The sequence below is a fragment of the Lichenostomus cassidix genome, chromosome 11 (assembly GCF_008360975.1).
Source record: "Lichenostomus cassidix isolate B80296 chromosome 11, HeHo_3.0, whole genome shotgun sequence".
NCBI lineage: Eukaryota > Metazoa > Chordata > Aves > Passeriformes > Meliphagidae > Lichenostomus > Lichenostomus cassidix.
Genome location: NC_139492.1, coordinates 2,354,383 through 2,373,225, shown reverse-complemented (window position 1 = coordinate 2,373,225; position 18,843 = coordinate 2,354,383). Strand labels below are relative to the sequence as shown.

Here is an 18,843-nt window from a genome sequence, read left to right as displayed (position 1 = left end):
TCTGCTGCCTGCGACGATGGCAAAGCCTTTAAATCCGATATTGATCGTGTTTGCTCAGCCTCCCTTCAGTCCACTCCACCAACAGCCTTGATCTCATTAATTGTTTTCCCACACAGGCACAAAACAGGCACAGGGACTCCTTTCTCCACCTAAAAAAATAGGGAAAATACCCATTTTTTTCCCACTGGAGTTCTATACATCACGGCTAAACGCTGAATATTTAAAGCTTTTCGTTTTGCTGGTGGTTCTCATGGAGAAAATGGGAAGCAGAGTGGTCATTTCAGTCCATCTCTGCGTTCCCACCAGGAACACCACAAATCAAATCCAGCCACCCTCATGATTTTAATCACTTTCATCTTTTTTTGGGAGCTAGGTGAGTCACCCCTGGTGCTGTCACACGATGAGTACCCAGAAATGTTCGTTAAGAGAATTCCTAGAAATGTTTGTAGTCCCTTTTTTCTTAGAAGGAATTGCAGAACAGACGTTTTTGAGTGGACAAATAAGGTATTTATAGCAGAAGGCCGAGATGGCATGGAAGGGTTGAAGATTTCCGTGTAGAAGGGGTGAATCCATGGGATGGGACCTTCCTTGTAGGGCAGCTGGGGGAATTCCTGCCAAAAAAAAAGCTCTGGAAGAGCATGATATGAGTTTGGGATGAAAAACTGGACATGGCCACAGGTTTTAAGTATTAAAATGGCTTTTGGAGGGAGACAGAATTAAACTGGTCCATGAGTTGGCTGAGTCTGACCAAGATTTTGGCTTCTTTTGCAAGCAGGGTCACTCACATGGGGCTCAGGGAAAACCCAAAACCATTCTGGCTGCAGGGATGGAGGCAGTGGGACAGGCAGCCTCCAGCATTGCTGGATTTTCCCCCTCCCTGGGGTTGGGATGAGGAAAATGCCAAATATTCACCCACCAAGGACAGGCTGGAGTGGGAAAATCCAAAGTTGCAACCCCAAAGAGCCTCCAGCCTCTCTCCCCACCCCATTGGGATCCAGCTGGGGCTCAGCAATGTCCCCACATCCCAGGATTCATCCCTCCTTCCTCAGGGAAGCAGAGGATGATGTGAGCTCTCTCCATCTCATCCCACCTAGGATTTCCAAGGTCTGCAGCACCATTCCCATGCCCTGCCAGAGGAGCACTCAGGTATTTCAACGAGGAGAGAGGGACAGGGCTGGCTGCTGCTCTGAGGGTGGAAAATCTGCTCTGATCCGTTGGGAATGGGGGAATGGGACACAGCAAGACACTGTCACCCATTCACTGGAGCTGGCAGCCCAGAGGGGGGTCTGGCAGTCCTGTCCCCTCGCTCCAACGCTGGAGCCCCTGGCAGCTTTGTGCCCTAGACATGAATCCCCGGAGGTGCTTGGCAAAGGGAAAATGGAGTTTTCCAAGCCCCAGGGCCAACGCCTGCCCGGGAACAGCCGGCTGCTTATCTGTTCATCCATCTGCTGCCACCGGTGCCACCTGCCTGGCAGGGAGGAGGGAAGGTGGGAGCTGGGGAACGAAGCCAGGAGCAATCCCTGCTGCCCAGCTGCTGCTCCTTCTGCCCCTCTTGCTGCCGGCCCAGCAAGCGCTGCAGCTCCTCCTGGTCCCGGAAGGGGTTCCTGCCGTAATCCCGGCAGATCCAGGCACGGTACTGCCGGGAAAAAGCCGGGAGAGGTTGTCAGGGTCACTTGGGAAGGCTGGGAGACCCCCAGAGAGAGAGCAGGGCTGTGATAGCTCTGATGGGAAGCAGCGAGCCAAGCAATTCCTGCTGCACCCCAGCCCTCCACAGCCTCTCCACAGGCACATCCAGCATGCAGGAAGATCCCAATCCCACAGGAGCTCACACTCCTCACACCATGGATGCAATGGATTTCCCCATCCCAGCATTCCCCACATCCCCAGCCCGGCACAGAGCTGGCAGCATCCTCAGCTTCCCACCCTGGCTGCAGCTGGGACAGCAGCAGCTTTATTTACTTCTGCTTGCCAAGAAGCTGCTGCTGTTCCTCATGTGCCTGAATTCCCATTAGGAATGTTTCCCCATGTATTTTTCCCCCACAAGCAGCTCAGCCAAGCTGGTCCTTGCAAGGGGAGGCAGGTTTGTTGTCAGAGCACCTTGCTCACTGCTGGGAGTTTTTGGGGAATTTCTCATCCCCCTCATCCCCACTGCTCCAGAGGCAGGAGCATCCCAGTGGCCAGGGGCCAGCTGGCAGCAGCCTGGGGCCTGGAGGTGGTTGGGAAGCAAGGGATGGTCCAGAGAAACTGTTCCCGTTACTGCTGGGATGAGGAAACAGCCAGAGAGTCCCAAATTGCAGCAGCGAGGAGCAGGAAGGGGCAGCTCTGCCGGGATTCACCATTCCCTCTGGGATTCACCATTCCCTCTGGGATTCACCATTCCCATTGGGATTCACCATTCCCGCTGGGATTCACCATTCCCATTGGGATTCACCATTCCCACCGCCTGGGGCTCACATGGAGCAGGCAAGGCTTTGCCATCTCCCTGAGGAGCTGGGAACTGGCTGCTCCAGCAGGGATTTACTGGGATGAATGGCAGGAGCACAGCCAGCGACACAAAACACCTTGAGGGAAGATGGGGGGCAGAGAGGGATCGAGCATCAGAGCCTGGAGACAGGGATGGGATGCCAAGGGATGCAGAGGGACAGGGGAGCAGCTCCCATGAGCTGCCCAGCCTTGGCACCCCCAGAACGAGGTGCCTTTCCTGTGGATTCCTCTTCCTGGGGTGCTGGGGCAGAAGCAGAAGCCACCAAGCTCCCAGGAAAAGTTTGGGATGCAGGATGGCAGAATTGGCAGCTCAGACCTGTCCTGCTAGGACTGGACGAGTCACAAGGGAAAAAAGAGACTGACCCTGGTGGGATCCCCCTCTCCTGCAGCCAGGGCAAATCAGCTGGGGCAGGGGGGATTTCCACTGGGAATGTCTGGATTTCCCAAATCCGCTCCCTCTGCCAGCAGGACTCACCACAGCTGGTACACAGCTGGCCACCTGCAAGCTCAGGACAGTGCACAGATGTAGACCTTTCCTTGCTAGAAAACAACCCCTGGGAAGTGAGACCCAAAGGACTTGAGACAGGATTTAGGGCAAGAATCCATGCCAGGATCTCATGGGGGGAACATTCCTTCCATGGAAGCCATCCAGAGGGGTGAAGCTCCATGGGAGGAGCTGCCTGGCACCCACCAGGACTCAGCACCCAACTCCTGAGCTTGGAGATGACTCCCAGAATCCTGGAGGAGGGCAGGAGCGGGTGGGAGATGGGGGAAGCTGCCAGGCATTTCCTTTTAAAGCCAGAGCAAGAAGTGGTTACAGCCCATTTCCTCCAGTGCTGACCACCAGCCCACTGCCCTCCTCCTCCTCCTCTCCCCCAGGCCAGGAGCACCCAGCCCATCTGGGGTGGCAGCAGGGGGAAGAAGGCAGCCTGGCCAAGGTGTGCCAGCGCCACAGGGGACAGGTCTGTCCCAGGAATGCCCATCTGTGCCCTCTGTCACATCCACACCGTCTTGCCTGCACCCACTGACTTCCTTTTCTAACCTTACCCACCACCCTGCTGCTGCTCTTGGTCCCTTCCTTCCTTCTTTATCCCTCCAGCCCGGAGAAAGCCCCATTTGCCAGCTTGAAACCACAGCTGCACGCTCCAGCAGCGAGGCTGGGCAGCCCCAGGGAGCATCTTCCCCATTCCTCCCTCCCAGAGTCCCATCTGAGGTCCCTGAGATGAAGGAAACTGAGGCACCACAGCCCCAGCAGGTCCCCAGGAGAACCAAGCTGTTCCTCCCAGGTTTTAACCACCAAGGAATGAGGCTTTTTCCCCACCCTGAGCTTTCCACCCACCAGGGCCATTCCCTCCCCAGTGCTGACATCACAGGGAACACTGGTGGGAGTTTCAAGGAAAAGGCAGCTCTTGCTAAATCCCAGGATGTGTCAGGAGAACACATCCAGGCGCCTCCACCCTTGGCTGTGCCGTGGGTATTTCAGGGAAAGGGTTGCAAAGCCACTGGAAAAATTTGGAGGTGATGGAAAAGGCGATGGGAAAGGGAGGAAAGTGTGGTGGCTGTTGAATTTGAGTTGGATTCCAGTCAGGGATTTGGGGAGCAGGAGGAATGACTGGGATGGAGGGAGGAGACAACCAACCCCACATCAGGGTCTGTGCTGGGATGTGGCCAGAGAGTCAGAAGGGCTGCAGAGAGCTGGCCCAGCCAGGGGAAGCCCTGCAGGGAATCTCCAGCCCCGCGGGTGTTTTGTAATCCCTTGGAGCATTTTCCACCGTTTCTGCAAGCTGGTGACAACGGGGCAGAGCCACATCCCTCATGTGACAGCGAAGGGAACTTGGGGTTGGGGAAGGGGCTGGCCTTTGGGACAATGTCACTTGCTGTCCCTGCTCCCTCCTGGGAGGACAGGAATTCTCTGCAAGGGCTCAGCATGGCCAGAGGGACCCCGGGGTCCTGTTTGTCACGGGGTCACTGCAGGATGCTCGTGGCTGCAGTGAGTGTGATGCTCTCCCTCCAGGGATTGGGATGGAGTTTGGGTGACACGAGCTGTGACATCCCTCAGACACATCTTGTCCAGGGTCACCCTTTCCTTGCTGAGGTCCATCTGTGTCCCATGTGGAGTCCAGGACTCTGACCCTTAGTTGTGGATGAGCAGCGTCCAGAGTGGGAGGCTGGAGGCAGCTGGAGAGCCAGGTGGGAGCTGTGCTTTTCAAGGCTTTTCCATTTGCTTTTCAAGGCTTTTCCTTTTGCTTTCTAAGGCCTTTCCCTTTGCCTTTAAAGGCTTTTCCCTCTGCTTTCGAAGGCTTTCCAGGTCAGAAGTGCAGCTCTGATCTCTGCACTGAGTGCTCTCCTGGTTAAAAGTTCCACATTCATCCCAGCTGCAGGAATCCAGCTCGGCTCTGCTCCATCCTCCCTCCCCTGCACGGGATGGGAACCCATCCATCTCCCAAAACCTGCTGCTCCACCTCATTTTGGGCAGGAGAGATTGGAGATTTCTCCACCCACACTGTCACCTGCCTCTGAGAGCAGAAGACTTGCTGTCACAAGGAGCCCTGGCAGATCCAAGCATGCCCAGACATCCTGGAATTCCTCACAAGAGCCTTTCTCCCTCTCCTCTGCCCCTCTCCGCCTCCAGCTCCCGCTGTGCTGCACTGCCGGGAATTGGCTCAGCTCCTTCCTGAGGTTCCCAAGTGACAAACTGCTCTCCTGTCCCTCCCACCCTGTCCTAACTGAACCCTCGAGAAAACAACCGAGGGTTTAGAGTTTCCAAGGGCTTTTAAAGTGCACTCACATCATATCAAGGCACTCCTTTTTTTTTTTTTTCCTTTTCCTTTTTGCACGCAAACCCCGAGATTCCCAGGTGATAAATGACATTCCCAAAATCCAGCTGGGGCAAACAGAGAGCTGCATGCCAAGAAGCCATGCCTGCCTGCAAACTGCTCCAAAATTTATCCTAAAAAGGGTTTTACCTCCTGGAGAAGGGTCCTCTCATATTGCTGCAGCTGCTGCTGGAACCCGGAGTTGGGGCTGACGTAGGAGCGCACGGCCTTGGTGGCAGCCAGGCAGCTCTCCCAGCCCAGCTCTGTCACTGTCATCAGGTAAGCCACCAGGATGGTGGTGCTGCGGGACACCCCAGCCAGGCTGGAACAGCCCAAGGAGTCACATCAGGGAGAGGGATCCCGTGGGAATCACCCATGGAATTCCCATGCCAGTGGGGTTCCCTGGCATGGGTTGGGAGGGGTAAGGAGTTTTCTCATTCTCTCATCACTGCTGTCACCCCCCTGTCCCTCCACCCCACATCCTGGATGCTCAGGTTGTCAGGGCAAGGATCCCCATTGATGCCTCAGGATTTTTAGCTTTTATATTTTTCTGTAATTTTAGTGTGACTCTGAGCTCCACACAGGGTGCTAAAGATGCTGTCCCCAGCCTTTTAGACAAAACAATTCCTCTCAGTTAGAAAATCCAAGGACACTTCACTGCCTCAGAGCGCCAAAATATGTAAACAACAGTGAATTGGGGGGAGCAGGCTTGGGGAAATTGACATCATCACCTGAAGGTGTAATTGAGAATTAAGGCTGAATATGTTAATAGACAGAACTTAAAAATGGGAAGAACTCGTAATTTACTCTCCATTTTGGGTGTAGCCTCTTGAGGAGGTTTTGTCTGCCCTAAATGCACCTTAAAAGCCTTTAATAAATTTATCTGCTTTTTATTCTCCTAACTTTATCTAGCCCCTGTTTCAGGTAAGCCTGTTTCAGGTATCACCATCCCCGTGGATCCAGAGCTGGAGATCTTCCCATCACCCTCCCTCTGTTCTGTGCCTCCTCCTCTCCTTCCTGCCCTTCCCCAGGGATGTCCAGCACTGAGGACACTTTCCCACCTCCCAGGGGGTGCCAGCAGCTCTCACCAGTGCACCAGGCAGCCTCCCCCTCCGAGCCGGCACTCGTGGATGAACTGGATGCACTCCTTGAAATGCTGCAGCCTGTGGGGAGAGAGGCAGGAGGTGAGGAGGGAATGGGCTGTTCATCCCTGCAAGGCACCAGGAACAGCAGTGGTGTCACTCCCAGAGATTTCCAACCACCCTGGGGCCACCAGTGTGGGGCTGGAGCAGAGATCTTTCCTCTGCCGGGTGAAGGAAATAACCTGGGAGTGTTCCCAGGGGGTTTCCTGCTTCCTAAGGGATACAGGGAATGATGGTGATCAGACAAACCAGCTCAGCCTGCAGGGAAAGGTGCCACTTTGTGCCACCTTGTGCAGTTCTCCTGCCTCACCCCTAATTCCCACACAATGCCAAGCACACCTGCTTCCCCCCGAGGGAAACATGGAGAGATGCCAGCAGGGAGGAAGAAAGGGAGAAAGAGAAAGGGAAAGGGAGGAAATGCACAGGAAGGCCCATGGCAGGGAGGTAGAGCTGCCAGCAGCAGCACAGGCACATCCATGGATGGCTGCCAGCATTCCCAAAAGCACAGCCAGGAGCTGCTGGCAAAGCAGAGGGAGCACATTCCCCCAAATGAGAGCATTTCGCAGCAAAACGGGGCAGGTTGGAGCCTGGGCTTCCCCATGGAAACCTGGAAAACTGGAGAACTAATTCCATATGTACTGACTGGATAGAGCTAGAGGTTTGTGGCAGGCTCTGGTGAGACACATCCCTCCTGCTCACCCCCGGGTGGGAATCCAGGAGCTGTTGTGCCACTGAGATCCCACACTGAGCCACCTATTCCCTTCCTTCCAATAAAACCTTCCTGTCCCTCCCTGCCCTCAGCACCACACCGAGCCCTGGGGGGCAGTTTTGAGGCAGAAAACCTAATTCTGGTCCCTTGTGCTGCTGGTGGCTTCCCTAATCACCCAGCCCTGGGTTTTCCAGGAGGAGAAGAGAGTCCCTTTGGCAGCATCTCTGCTCCAGCACCGGACTTCCTCTGCTCCGCGTGACGGAGTGGGCGTGAGCCCACGCAGCCTTCCTGATTTCTCAGAAGCCAAGCATGACCTCCCACACTCATTCCCACTGTCTCCCTAGCCAAGGGAGCTGGTTTCCCTCTGGGAGCAATCCAGAATCTCCTCCATGCCTGCTAGCCCATGGAAAAGGTGCTTTTCACCCTGCCCCGGCAGCTTCTGAGAAGCCAAACAGGGATGAATTTGCTCAGGAATAGCAGGAGGTTCTGCTTTGCAGAAAGAGGAGGAGAGATGAGGGAGTCACTGTGGTCAGGATAAAAATACTGAGCCTCTCATTCCTGGAAGGAGATGTCAGTCTGAGGAGCTTCCAGCACCGTAGCAAATGGAGCATCACCATCTGGGAGGATTTCCCCTGCCTGAAGTTTGTCTCAGGGGATTTCATCTTGTCCTGCTGGTCTTCCCAGAGCAGACAATACCCCCCAGGGGCTGCAGGCGCTGCCTGCACAGCTCCAGGCTCTCCAGATCCCAATCCCTCGGCAGGAGCAGCAGGAATTCCCACACTGCAAGGACACATCCTGCATCCCTTTCCCACCCCATCCCAAAGAACTTCAGCCTCCCATCCATCCTCACCCCCTCCAGGGGTGTTTTCCCCCAGGCAGGAAGGCAGAGGGAAGCTCTCCCTGTGCTTTTACAGCCCCAAAACATGGGATCAGGGAGAGGAATGGCAACACTGAGAGCCACTGAGCTCCTCAGTGGCCAGCAGGACACAAAGTTCACCAGGATTGTGAAACCCGAGGCATAAACTGACAAGCAGAAAATAGTTTCTTGAATAACTCTTCCTTCCTGCAGGCAGCCTTATCTTTTTTTTTTCTTTTTTTTTTTCCCCTTTTGTAGACACGCCACAAACGCAAAGAAATGAGCGAAGGGGAAAAAATAACAGCCAAAAATCCCAGTTCTTGCTGAGGCAGGGTTTTCTTGTAAAGCTTCTCTTTCCGCTCAGCGGGAGCATGAGCAAGCAGAATTCCACCCCAGGCACGGCTGCTCCCGAGGATGCTGGAAAAAATCAGCATCTCCACAGGCAGGGCTAAGCCTGGGCCCTGGGAATTAAGTTTTGATGCTTTTTAGGGTTTGATTGGAGAGAAAAATCCCTGGGATTTGCCAATTTGCTGGTGCAAATGGATGATTTATGGGGGCCCAAAGCAGCAGCATCCCACGAAATCCTGGGATTTCCTCCCAGCACCTCTCAGCAGCTTCATCTCCAAAACATCATTTCAAGACTTATGAGCGTCTGTGCATTATATGGTGAAAAAAAAAGAGTTAATTTTAATAAATTTTTCTTTTTTAAAAAAATGCCTGAAACACTGACACAAATCATCTAACTCCAATTTTCAACCCTGCTCAGTGGAATAATTCTGAAATTTGACGAAAAATTTAATTTCCTGACTGCAAACACACACAAAAAATGGATTTAAGGCTCTAAAGTGTTATTTACTACACAAAAATGAAACCCCAGCTTCTGTGAAGCTCAGGAATTATATGAAATTTCACAGCATGAACGGACTAAACCTTGACCCCGAGCTTTTATTGACTGACAACTGCCAACAGGAGAAAGGCTGGGAAATCACTTACAGGTTTTGACTGGATGAATCCGAGGCTGAGATACACAGATAGGTCATGTCCTGCAGCACAAAACAAAACAGCAATAAAATACCTCCAAGAAGCATCAAATCCTCTATTTCTCTCTTTTTCCCTTCCTCAGCTGACCCTGAGGGGAGGGCAAAGCTGAAAACCACTTTGGGGTTTGCTCCTCTCCCAGGCATGGGTGCATCCATCCCACCCCAGGCTAGTTCTCCCCATTCCATCCCCGGGGACAGGCCAGGCTGTGGGGACACCTAAAATGCTCCCCAAAGCACAGCCAGCCCTTTTCCAGGCCCCAAACTCCACCAGGAAGATGGGTGTGAACATGCACTGACAAAGCCACTCTCATCAATGAGTTATTTCCTCCCCGTCCTTTTAATACCCCATAAATCATCTGCTGCCTGCCTGGCCTAGGTCAGATTACTTTCCTCTCCTCAAAACGTCGCTTCCTCGATCCTCCCCATTCGGAGCTAAATTTAGATCCATTTTATCTGGGGGTTGGGGGGTTTTTTTAATTCTTTTTGTTGTGAAATGGGGGGAAATCCTGCAGCCAGAGCACCAGGGATTGTCCCATCTCCATCAGATCCCTCCTGGCTCATGCAGCCCAACCCTATGGACCACCCTCCATGGTCCTCCACCCTCCACCTCCTTCCAGGAGGCTGGAAAAAGTGGCTTATTTCAGGAGGGAAGGGGCAGAGAAGGATGGAAAAAGGGATAACTCCTTGCTGGGAAGGATGAGGATGGACAGATTTCCCATGCATCACCTCATCCCATCCTGGTGCCATCCCAACCTCCCCACAGCGGGAAGAGCCGCCACGCCATCCAACCCACCGTGGAGCAGCCAAAACCACCTCCACCCACCCCAAACCCCAATCCCACCCCCAGATTAACCCTTCCCCACGGGGCTGGCTGTCCCCATCCCGCCCAGCAGAGCAGGACCAGGCATGGGAACCCGCTGGGCTCTGCGGTTGCCGGCGCAAGGCTGTGATTGACACGTTGCTCAACCCCCGTGCCTTTCCGCTTCCCCTCCGCGCGGCTTTGCTCCGTGTTGTAAGCTCTCCGTGTGGTTTGCTCCCCGTCTGGCTGATCCCTGCGCTCTCCAGCCACAGCTGCTGCCCCAGCCCCAGCCACGAGCCGTTTGTCCTTCCCTTTCGCTCTGCCCCGCTCCGCGTTGCTCAACGCCTCGCTGGGGAAAAGCTCCAGCTGGGGTTTGGTTGGGTTGGGGTTCCCTCCCTCCCCGTGGTGGCCCTAAAGGGATGAGGAGCCCTGGGAGTGCTGTTCCCTTCCTGCAGCATCCCAACACTGGGATGAAGCACTCCCGGGACAAGAGGGATGTGGAGATGCTGGAGAGAATCCAGAGGAGCCCAAGGAGATGCTCCAAGGAAGCAACTCTGCTCTGGAGCCAGGCTGGGAGAGCTGGGGGTGTTCAGCTGGAGAAGAAAAGACTCCAGGGAGATCTTAGAGCCCCTGCCAGGGCCTAAAGGGGCTGGAGAGGGACTGCGGACAAGGGATGGAGGGACAGGACACAGGGAATGGCTTCCCACTGCCGGATTAGATGGGATATTGGGAAGGAATTATTCCCTGAGAGGGTGCTGAGGCCCTGGCACAGGGTGCCCAGAGAAGCTGTGATGCCCCTGGATCCCTGGCAGTGTCCAAGGCCAGGCTGGATGGAGCTTGGAGCAACCTGGGACAGTGGAAGGTGTTCCTCCCACCCCCCAAGGGCTGTGCCTCCCACTCCTCGCACATCCCAGGAGCCAAACCTGCAGCTGCTCCAGGCGCAATGAACCACCCGGGCGGGATTTGTGCGCAAACGACCTGTGTCACACCTCTGCCATCACCCCAAGGGCAGCTCCATCCTGCCTCAGTTTCCCCACCGGGAGCCCGGGATCAGCGCGGCAGGAGCGGGAGGGACACCGAGCCGGCAGTGCCAGGTCCCGCCGTGTCACCTCCCCGCCGGGACTCCATTCACAGGGCAGCGCCGCCCTCTCGTGGGGACCCCCCGCCAGCACCGGGTCCCGACAGCGCCGTCCCCCAAAAACCAGCGTATGGTGCCCTTGAGCCCTAAAAACCCCGCTGCTCCTCCCTAAAGCTGGCGCTGAGCCCCTTTGGGCAGCACTGCTCGGTGTAAATCAGTGTAAATCGGTGTGTAAATCAGTGTGTAAATCAGTGTAAATCCAGCATTGCTCCTCCACGGGCCGGGAGAAGCTCCTGTGTGTCCCACCTGCACTTTCCCTGTTCCTGCTGTCCCGGGGTGATCCCCCAGACCCCAGCCAGGCACGCACCTCCAGCACGGGCTTGGCGCGGTTGTGGACGGACAGGATGTGGGTCACTCCCTTCCTCAGCAGGTTTTCATGGTCCTCAGAGTCTGGGAACAGGAGCCACGTGGGAATTACTGCCCTCACCCCCCAGTCCAGCCCTTCCCACTGCCTCTCATCCCACACGGAGCAGGGAGGGAGATTGGACACCTCCTTCCAAGCAGAATCTCCCTTGGATCCCCTGGGTACTCAGCAGGTGCCTAAAGTACCCCCAAAATCAGAAATTATCCTGAAAAATTGGAAAAGGCTGTTCTGTCCTTGCTGTTGAAGAGGTTTTCGGACATGCTATGAATTTCCTGGTGTTCCAGCATGACTGGTGACCACAGCTCCCAGTGGACATCCCTGTCCTGGGCTGGGATCACTGGCAATTGGGATGGGAATTTTGGGCAGTTTTGGACCTCTGGAAGATGCTGAGATTCCCAGTTGGGAGCACATGGAGCTCCCAAGGGGAGGGAATCCTCCAGCCCTGCCAGCTATTCAGGGACCCCCCAGCACCATGGAGAGGCTGGGAAAGACACTTACCACGGATATTCCCGAGGTAGAGGCCGGTGACAATCTGGGAGGTGACAAAAAGGAGAGAGCATTCAGATGGCACCAGGAACAAGATTCATCTGATGTGGTGGGAAGATTGAGCTGCAGATCTGATTCCAGCAGGGCACCAAACTCCCCAGGGCATGACAAACCAACCACCCAAATCCATGGACCATCTTCATAAACAACCAGGAGAAAGGCTGAACCCAAACTCCCTGGAGGAGTGCAGAGCTCAGGAAAACTCAGCACAGGAACGGGAGGGGTTTGGATGTGATCCTGCAGAGTTCCAAAGGTTGCATCTGCCAGCTGGGGATGGATGGACACAGGCTATTTATAGCAATATTTACATTACTGCAGTTAAGAGATGGCAAGGCTGCAGATTTGGTCTCCAGCTTGCTGCTGCAGGGTTTTGAAGGAGAAAAAGGGCAGCTCAGGGTCTTTGAGGGGTGTGAAAAACCACCACAGCATTTCCAGAGGCACAGAAAGCTGATTGTGACATGGATTTGCTGGTGCCCATCTGGCAGAAAACCCCTGGTTTGAGAAGTTTTAGGGTTTTCAACACTACTGGGTCACATCCAGCTGAAGCCCAGCCCATCCCTGGGTGTGACCACTTGGATTCAGCACAGCACAAACTGTGACCACTAAAAGGGGGCTGCAGAGCCCTGCATTTTATCAAGTCCAGAATTGGATCCTACAAAAGTATCTGCACCAACCCAACCCCTGGCAACAACAGCCTGGGCTCCCCAAAAGGCTTTGGTGACACTGGGGGCTGTAAAAGCCACTTTGCCTGTCAGGCTGAGTTCACAGCGGGTGAAACTCGGGTGTTAAACCACATCAGAGCCATGCAGAGGGAGTTTGCCCTGATCTGATCTCTCTGTTTTTGTCCCAGAGTCTAATTTTAAACTGGAGGACTCACGTTCCAAGTGGTTATTTAAGGACACCGACAGAAATCGATCCCCTCCTCCAGCCCTGGAGGGAAAAGCAGAAATGAAGCCCCACTTCCCCCATTGCTGGGGCACATCCTAGGGTGGGAAGGAGGGAATTTCCCTGCAGGGACCCCTGTCACCCCTAAGGATGACAATGCCAAGGCTTTACCACCCCAGGGAAGAGCATTTAAGGCCAGCTGTCACTTTTCTGACACCTGCAGGCACGGAGGATTATAAACCTCGGATAGAAATCCCTGTTTGTTTTCTTAATTCTCATGAAGTGCTTGGAATTTCAAAGGGCTGTGGGAAACAAGAAGGTGGAAATAGTTGTCCTTAGGGAATCCTGGTGGCCTGGGAAGTGCATCCATGAGCTGCAGAAGAAGAGGACACGCTGGCCACCATCCCACTGTCCCCCTGTACCTTGCTCATGCCACTCCCCATGGATTTTCTCTCCCCAGGATCAGGATTTGGGTGCTTTCTCCGTCTCCAAGGCTGCCTGCAAACAAACACCCAAAAATCCCAAAGAGGACAGTGAGATCTGACCCCCTCCAAGAGCTCAAACCTCTGCCAAGAGCAGGAGGAAGGGAAACACGCCAGGAGGGGAGCAAGCAGAGCCCTGGCAAACTCAGCTCACCTGCAGGCTGCTCCGGCAGGTCCTGCTGCTGCTCCGGAGGGCAAAGGGAACAGAGAGTGGCTGGAGCCAGGAAGGGGAGGATGAAATAAGGATCTGGGATCATGGCAAGGCTCAGGTTTCTCTCCTGGGCTCCCTGGGGTTCCACAGCCTTTTGGGGAAGGACGTTCCCAGGAGGAACTCCCTTATCCCAGCAGTTTCAGCACTGAAACTCCAGCATTTCCTTCAAATTTTTCTTTCAAATCATTCTCCAGGCACAAACCCCTGGCAGCTCCATGTTCCTCACCCAGCTCGGTGCCACCAGGCAAAGAGCAGGGAAAAGCAAAATTCCAACCATCAGCAGCCTGGGATTCTGTCACCCTCATCATTCTCAGCACCCCAGAGACAAATTTTTCACCTAAGGGATTTTTCAGGTGCAGGAAGGGGAGCTCATTGATTAACTCCCACCAAACTATCTCACCTTAAAAACCTTCCCCAGATTTTGGAGTGGAAGGGAAAGAGGGACCAGGAAGTGGCTGAGACCCCACCACAGCCCCCAAATCACAACATCAAGTTTCCTGAGGGTTTCCTGTCATCAGGAAAAGAGCAAACTGAAGTCCAAGCTTGGTTTAGTCTTCAGAGAGGCATTTTTACACCAAACCCCTGCAGAGTCCAGGAGCCACCAGCTTAGCTGAGGGGAGAAATTTGGCAGTTTTGTTAGCCCTGAAAGCAAATCTCGTTCAGAAACCCAACCTCCCACCCCACCAAACACACCCAGAAACCAGGAACAGGCACCTCTCAAGTTAACCAGACATTTATTAGCATTTCTGGAGGTGGAGAGGGTGTTCCAGTACAACAAGCAACGAGGTCACACACAGGTGATGGAATCATTTCATATTCAAGCAGAGCAGGTTCCACTGAGTTGCTTTTATTTCTTCCATTCATTCTTGTCAAAATCCCACTGGGCTGAGATGCCCTCCACGGGGTTAACCCTCATGTCCAACATCCTCTTGGTCTGAGCTGACACCCACTCCTCGGAGAAGGTGTGCGGGATGGGGCCGTACACTGCAGGGCGGGAAGGGAAATTAGGGAGTTGTGCCCTGATGCCAAATGAGCAAGGTGGGGATTTTGGGGTAAGGTTCACTGATAAAAGGGTTTTCCCTCCTGAAGTCACCCCACAGAGAAGCTGTGGCTGCTTCATCCCTGGCAGTGTCCAAGGCCTGGCTGGAAAGGGCTTGGAGCAGCATGGGATAGTGGGAGATAATCCCATTCCACCCCTGGAATTATCTTCGAGATCCCTTCCAACCCAAACCAGCCTGTGATCCTGTAATCTGTTCAGTCTCTGCAGCATCCAGCTCAGACCACATTCCCATACGGACTCTCTAGTGGTTTCCTTCATCCCTGAGATAACAGCCTCCTGCTTTCCTTTTTTTGGGAGCCTCGAGGCAGGGAGCAGCTCCTTTAACTGCTGCTCTGCCTCCCGGCAGCTGGAGGCTCCCTGGAGGTTGGATCTTTAGCTGGGAAAGCAGCCAAGCATGGCAGAAACCCAAATGTTCACTACCAAGCCAGCAAAAGCCTTTCCAGCAGCAGAGAGGGGAAGTTCTGGGATCAGGAGTATCATCATTTAATCCCCTTCGTTTCCTGTCCTCCCAGAGCTCCACCACCTTTCTGTGAGTCACTTCCTGAAGATTTATGCTACATCCCCACTGATCTCCAAGTTACAACTCCAGGATGGAGTTTTTTGGGGACTAACAAACAGCTCCTGCTGGGAAAGTCCCCATTATGGCTGTTCCACAAACCAGCCTGACCCCACAGAATTCCCACCAGGCATCACCTCATCCATCCTGCTCTCCATGGAAGAGTTACTTACTGAAGTGCTTCTGCCAGATGAGGATGACTCCAGTGACACCAAGGAAGAACAACACTCCCCCCAGGATGGTTTTCCACTGGTTTGTCCCTTTGTTCATCTCTGCGTAGGTTTCGTTGAATTTCATCCGATACACTGGGGAAAAAAAGTATCAAATCACCTCTTTGAACTTTTCCTGGGATTTGCAGGTGACCCTGAGCTCTGAAGAGGGAGGTGAACAAAGCCTGAGGTTGCCAAGAAGGGGATGAATGTTAAATCAGGTTTGGCATCTCTCCCACAACGAGACCAATGAGTTGTTCCAACCCCACATCAGTGTTAGTCTCCATTTTATAGATTATCCTAAAAGTTGGGCAAAAGTTGCAGTAGAAACATGAAAGAAGGAAAAATGGGAGCTTTCCTTCCTCCCCTCCAATTCCCAGTGTGGTTATTGACCCCAAAACTTCCTAGCAGAACTAATTCCACCAAGAATGCTTCGAGCTCAAAAGAAACTGAAATGTCACTGAAATCCACAGGAATTTAAAACCCAAAACAAGAGAGGATTTGGAGAGTGCTCAGGAACATCTGAGCAGTTCCTAAAAGAGTTTTAAAACCTTCCCAGACCAGGTTGTCCCTTCATACCACGAGAGCAGTTAGAAAAGATGAGGCAGTTTTATTTGCAAGTCCAAACAGCCACGGGGAGCTTTAATTCACTGGAATTTGGTTCATGCCAAGGTCAGTGGTCATTAACATTCAAATCCACGTTTGTGTTTGGGGCTCATTTCACTCAGCTGGACTAACAATGGCACCTTGTTGTACTGAAGGGATTTTTTTCCTGGCTTGTTGAAAGCAGTTGGGCATCAAGAAATAAATCTAATTATTATGACTTGGTTTCTGGAAGAGGAAGGAATGGTGGCATGTAGCCTGAGGTTTGGAATAGAGGCTACAGCAGGTGCATTTCATGTTCTGTAACAGCACCAAAGATCCTGGGGATTAAAACCATGGATCTCTACCTCTGTGCACACAAGGAGCTCCAGCATAAATAATAAAATTCCTTCAAGGATCACCTCTGTTCACAGTGGGAAAAACAGGGATTTAGAGCTGTTCCAGGCATGGCCTGGAATAAAAAGCTGTCGAAGCACTTTTGACAAGGGCCTGGAGTGAACAGGACAAGGGGGAATGGCTTTGAGCTGAGAGTATGTTTAGATGGATATTGGGAAGAGATTCTCCCCTGTGAGGGTGGGGAGACCCTGGCACAGATTCCCAGAGAAGCTGGGCCTGCCCCTGGAGCCCTGGAATTGTCCAAGGCAGGCTGGATGAAGCTTGGAGCAACCTGGGACAGTGGAATGTGACAATCTCCAAGATCCCTTCCAACCCAACCCACTCCATGACAGTGAACATGGCAACTGTGCTGCTGCTGCCTGTGAGGTCACCCAGCACCCCAAAACCTACATTCCACTTTCTCCTCCACAGACAGGGCACTCCAGGACGCCTTCTCCTTCTCCTTCAGCGCCTTCTGCTGCGCAGAGAGGTCCTTGACAAAGGCCACCTCGGGCAGGGGGACATCCCGCCGGTCCACGTAGGGCGGGTGGGTGTAATCCTCTGCCTTCACCACGCCCGCTGAGGGGACACAGAGGGGACACAGAGACACCTGTCAGGGTCCTGGGCGAACAGCTCTCACTGGTCATGACATAAAAGCTCCCAAAGGTGCAGGAATCCAGGTGGGAAGAGACTTGCAGGTGAAGGGTTTTGAAATAGAGTGAGGAAAGAATCACAGAAGGGTTTGGGTTGGGAAGGACTTCAAGGGTTAGGTTGGACATGAGGAGGGATTTCTGCTGGAAAGGGTGGTCAGGGATTGGCAGGAGCTGCCCAGGGAGGTTTGGAGTGTCCATCCCTGCAGGTGTCTGAGGTATTCCTGGATGTGGCACTCAGTGCTCTGGGGACAAAGTGGGGATTGGGCACAGCTCAGACTTTACCTTGCAGCTCTTTTCCCACCTGAATGATTCCGTGACTGTGATTCCTGCCACCTCCCAAAGCTCCCTCCAGCCCAATCCTCCCCTCACCCAGACTCCCAGAGCAGCTTTATCCTGCTCCTCTCCTCCAGGACATGTTTTATTCCCCTGACCCACCGTGTCCGTGTGCCCTGAGGCACAGGGAGGTGGAGATGGATCTCCTCCCGACGAGGCTGAACGCTCTGGAAGCCAACATCCTGCAGGGACAGGCAGCGACAGGTCAGTGCCCGAGGTGAAATGAGAACATTTTCCACGAGTTTATATTTAAAAAAAAAAAAAAGAAAATACAGCCTAAAGATTTCCTTTTCCTTCTCAGCACATCACTCCATGCTTTTCAGGGATATTCTCACACTGAGCTGACTTGGATGAGCGTTTCTCTCCGTTTTTAACGCGAGCCTCGCACACTCGAAGCAAAGGACATACCCTGATTTAAATCACCCTTCTGGGAGGCTGTAATTCCAAAACAAACCGTTCCCGGGCAGATTGCAGGAGCCCCGAGCACATCCCGCAGTCACTGCAGCAGTCTCGCACACCCGGATCCCACATAACGGATTCCCACACACGCACGGGACTCGAGTGCCTCCGGTGACCCCAAAACCGCTCCAGCTCCCCCCAGGACACGCTGCCTGTCCCTGACCTCGCCCTCCCAGAGTGTCACCTCAGTCCCGCCCGGCATGTCGCCACACCGGCGACATAACCCCTCACGGACACGCTGAGACCCTCAGGAGGGGTCGCGGCTGTGCCCCTCACGCCCTTCCCCGCAACCCGCCAACCCGCGCTGCCCCGCCAGCCCGGCCGCGGACGGGGATGGCGGGGGAGCTGCCGTTGTCGCTCCCAGCCCTTCCCAGCCGCTCCCGCTGCCCTCCCGGCCCGTCCCGGCCCGTCCCGGCCTCACGACCTGGCGACCGTCCTCTACCGCGGGCGGGACCAGAAGGAGCCGCGGCCGGAAGTGCGGGGCAGGCCGGGAGCGCGGAGCAGCGAGAGGGGCGGGCCGGAGCGGCCGCGCGCGGGGGATGACGGGAAGCGGGCGGACCGGCGCTGGAGGTTTATCCCGGATTTCCAGCATCCCTGGATGGTTGAGGGTGGAAAAGAACTCCAGGGTTGTTAAATCCCGCCTTGTCGCCGTCTTGTTGGGGAATAGATCAGGTTAAAAATTCTGTATAACTTTAGTCGAAGGTTCTGTTTGTCTTTACCCCAAAAAAAGGAATTTTAGGTTTATTTCAAGGCATTGTTCTACCAGGTGAGGTCTGGTGGACTCCAGCAGATCAACAGATTGGGAGTGACCCCGAAGATAGCCAGAGAGATAAAGGCTGTTAACAGAAAATCCGCAGGACATCAGTGATTATCACAAACAGCTACCCCAGAGCACCTCCAGCAGGGCTGAAGACATCCTGGCCTGGAAAGGGCTGATAAGAAAAACTGAAGAATGAAGAATCTAATTAGCATCAGAGGTGAAGAAATTCAAATCCAATGAGAGACTGAATAGTGGGGTTTGCTCAACTTTAGACCAATGAACACTGACCCAATGCTTTCCTATGTATTTTTACTGTATAAAATATCTGAGAAATCGAGTAAAAGGCATGTAACCTGGAATGAT

At 53.8% G+C, this 18,843-nt stretch overlaps 2 protein-coding genes across 2 annotated transcripts; both read right to left on the bottom strand.

The window, feature by feature from the left end:
- Positions 1-484: 484 nt before the first annotated feature.
- LOC146432051 (dual specificity protein phosphatase 22-A-like) lies at positions 485-14,112 on the bottom strand. The gene is made up of 8 exons (XM_085071417.1): positions 13,416-14,112; positions 13,202-13,277; positions 11,847-11,880; positions 11,292-11,374; positions 9,001-9,050; positions 6,389-6,463; positions 5,451-5,622; positions 485-1,636 (listed from the first exon to the last, which is right to left on the bottom strand). The coding sequence occupies exons 2-8, from the start codon at positions 13,220-13,222 to the stop codon at positions 1,430-1,432; spliced, it is 642 nt and encodes a 213-aa protein (XP_084927543.1). The 5' UTR covers positions 13,223-13,277; positions 13,416-14,112; the 3' UTR covers positions 485-1,429.
- A 77-nt stretch (positions 14,113-14,189) lies between these two features.
- Positions 14,190-18,271, bottom strand: COX4I1 (cytochrome c oxidase subunit 4I1). Its single transcript, XM_085071418.1, has 5 exons — positions 18,145-18,271; positions 17,364-17,443; positions 16,687-16,854; positions 15,262-15,393; positions 14,190-14,456 (listed from the first exon to the last, which is right to left on the bottom strand). The coding sequence occupies exons 2-5, from the start codon at positions 17,440-17,442 to the stop codon at positions 14,320-14,322; spliced, it is 516 nt and encodes a 171-aa protein (XP_084927544.1). The 5' UTR covers position 17,443; positions 18,145-18,271; the 3' UTR covers positions 14,190-14,319.
- Positions 18,272-18,843: the final 572 nt, after the last annotated feature.